At 36.8% G+C, this 3074-nt stretch overlaps 1 protein-coding gene across 1 annotated transcript; it reads left to right on the top strand.

The window, feature by feature from the left end:
* The first annotated feature begins 1160 nt into the window (after positions 1-1160).
* Positions 1161-2842, top strand: LOC133797900 (stemmadenine O-acetyltransferase-like). The gene has a single exon (XM_062236000.1). The coding sequence runs from the start codon at positions 1215-1217 to the stop codon at positions 2589-2591; it is 1377 nt and encodes a 458-aa protein (XP_062091984.1). The 5' UTR covers positions 1161-1214; the 3' UTR covers positions 2592-2842.
* Positions 2843-3074: the final 232 nt, after the last annotated feature.

Below are 3074 nucleotides of genomic sequence, written 5' to 3' on the forward strand. Positions count from 1 at the left end.
TCAGATGAGTTTTACTTAAACCTAGAATTAGGAAAAGTTAAAACCCCTGGAATACAGATTCCCAGGTTAGAAAAACTCAAACTCAGTACCAAACATGAGAAAGTGTTCAGATTCTCATTCCTGTGTCCAGATTCCTACATACCAAACGACCCCTTAAGGTTCTTCTTGGTAAGTTTCTTTTTGATGATTTAGTTCTCATTTCATCTTTGTTCTTTAGAGATACTCACCATTTTTACTGTTGGTTTATAAGAGTGTTCTAATCCCGTTCTTGTTTCCAAATATCCTGGTTTCTGGTAAGGAAAATAGGATAGATTTTATGTGCTTATATGTTATGATATATATGTATAAATATGTCTTGTATTTTGAATGGGTGGTGGCTAGATTTGTGAAGAGACGGTGGCAGCCGATGATGAGCAGTGTTCGCAGGCTGTGGCGGCGGCAAGGGGCAGTGGTTGCCGGTGGTGGTGGTGGTGGCGAGATGAGAGTGAGTGGTTGTGGATGGATGTGGGTGGGTGGGTGGGTGGATGGGTGAGAGGAAAAAGATGATAGTTTTTAAAATTTTTGTTTTGTTTTATTTTATTATTATTTTATTTTAAGTGTAAAATACCAAAAATTTCCAAAAAAAATCTTGAGCCACCACTAACTATCATACATTGGTACAGATGAAATTGTTAATTATTGTCTTCTCGGACTTCAATACATGCATTGGTCCAGACGGTACGTAACTACAAATAAATATTAAACCATAATTTCGTTCCCATCCACTCCCACGTGTATAGTCAATTAAATTAATATTTAACCAAACATATATAACAGAAAAACATCATGTTTTAAATTTTGAATGCAAAACACAATTTTGCTTGATCAAGATAAGTCTGTGGTTCATCTTACACCACATACAGATGGAGTGTGATTGCTCATATTAGAAATTTATGAATTTGGACGTACATTAAGTAGGGAAATTTCATTGACTTATATAGTGACATAACCAATATGGTAGACCCCTTCAGAAATAAATATTTTTTTGTGGACCACCTTAACCTTACTAATTATGTCTAATGCCAGGCAAGAAAAGTTACTCTCTTTCTAACTTTAATGGGAGAAAAAAATACTATATATACCCATTCCATGATGCTTGGATATCACAACCAAATCCAAAAAGGAAAAAAGAAACATATATTTCTTTCTTATTATTATCCCACAACAAGTGAACTATGGAAGTTAGTATTATTTCGAGAGAAACTGTGAAACCATCTTCGCTTTCCTTAAATGAGCTAAAACCACACAAACTTTGTCTCTTTGATCAGATTACTCCCATGACATACGCCTCAATCATGGTCTTCTTTCGCAACAATAATACTGATCCAAATTTCAATGCTAATATTCCCCAAACCCTTGCCCAGCTGAAGAAATCCCTGTCTGAAATCTTAACTTTGTTTTACCCATTTTCAGGAAGGACAAAGAACAATCTCTACGTCGATGATTTCAACGCTGGAGTCACCTACGTTGAGGCCAATGTCAATTGCAGTTTGATTGAGTTTTTCAAGCTCAAACAAAATGAGTTGCTGAATCAGTTTGTTCCCTTCCTACCTTGGAGAAATGAAAGTGAAGCTCGACAAGAAGAGCTACCCCAAGTCGGCTTTCAAGTCAACATTTTTGCATGTGGCGGAATAGCCATAGCTAGTTCGTTGGGCCATAAAATAGCAGATGGAGGGACTTTGAGCCATTTCCTCATGTCATGGGCCACCGCTTTTCGAGGCTTCCCTGAAAAAATCATACCTCCTAATCTCTCTGATGCCTCGATAGCCTTCCCACCAAGAGATTTATTGCCCACTAAATACAGATCTCTAAAGGATAAGTTATGGTTCAATAAGGGAAACTTTGTGACGAAGCGGTTTGTATTCCAAGCCAACGCCATTGCAAACCTAAGGGACATTGGTAGAAGCCAACGTGTCCCAAAGCCATCACGTAATGAAGTACTAACATGTTTTCTATGGAAACATGCATCGGCGGCAGCTGCGATTGCTACTGGCCGAGCTTCTAAGGATTCCATTATAGCCCATGCAGTGAACATGAGACCACGAATGAGCTCCAATGTCTTGACCACCTCCATTGGAAACCTCTTTTGGTGGGCCAAAGCGACTTCCAAAGATGTTGGCTCAATGACGTTGTCTGAGGCGGTTGAAATTCTAAGGGGATCTCTTGTGAGTTTCAATAATGAGTATTTGGAGAGCATGGAAGGTGAAGTGGGTTATTCAGCAGTATCAGAGTTCTATGATTCGATGGAAGATATTATAATTAACTCATCAAAACAAGATAGCAGTGCACCTGAAATTTATGGATTTACAAATTGGAACGGTTTCTTCAATGATGTAGATTTCGGGTGGGGGAAGCCGATATGGGTCGGAGCCCATGGGAATGTCGGGGCTGAGTTTAGAAACATGATTGTGTTCGTGGATGGACATGGTGGGAAGGGAATGGAGGCATTTGTGACCCTTGAAGAGAATCACATGAATGTTCTGGAAAAAGATCCCAAGTTCCTGACCTTTGTTTCTCCCAACCCTGAAGGCCTTCCAGTCAGCATGATTTGATGATTGCATGCATGGATTTCAAAATGATTTAAATGTTTTATTCAAATCAGTGCATATCATGGTTTTTCATTAAAATATTAAAAATAAGTTTGAGTAGTAGTATTTGAACCTGTAATGCATGTTAGTTTCTACTCCAATAATGGTTATGTGTAATGTTAATTGTAGTAAGAGTCCCATAATCTAATATTATTGAATAAAAATGAATATGATATGTAGTTTATCTCGTATCATATTCTACGTTTCGCATGTTATATTTAGTCAAGCAATTATTAATTATTTTAAATTAAGACTAGATTTTTATTCTCAAATACCATACAAATCACCATCTAGTTACATTATTATAACTAAAGTCATCCTTAGACATTAGATTAGAAGAAAAAAAGAAGGTATGCAAAATTATCACTGAGGGAAACAAAAGTATGTACTATATATATATATATATTATATATTTAGGTTATGTTTGGTATATTGAATATTATTGTA

The sequence above is a fragment of the Humulus lupulus genome, chromosome 8 (genome assembly GCF_963169125.1).
Source record: "Humulus lupulus chromosome 8, drHumLupu1.1, whole genome shotgun sequence".
NCBI classification, from domain to species: Eukaryota; Viridiplantae; Streptophyta; class Magnoliopsida; order Rosales; family Cannabaceae; genus Humulus; species Humulus lupulus.

Excerpts from the sequence above, each read along its gene's own strand:
- LOC133797900 (XM_062236000.1), top strand. The coding sequence starts at position 1,215 with ATGGAAGTTAGTATTATTTCGAGAGAAACTGTGAAACCATCTTCGCTT.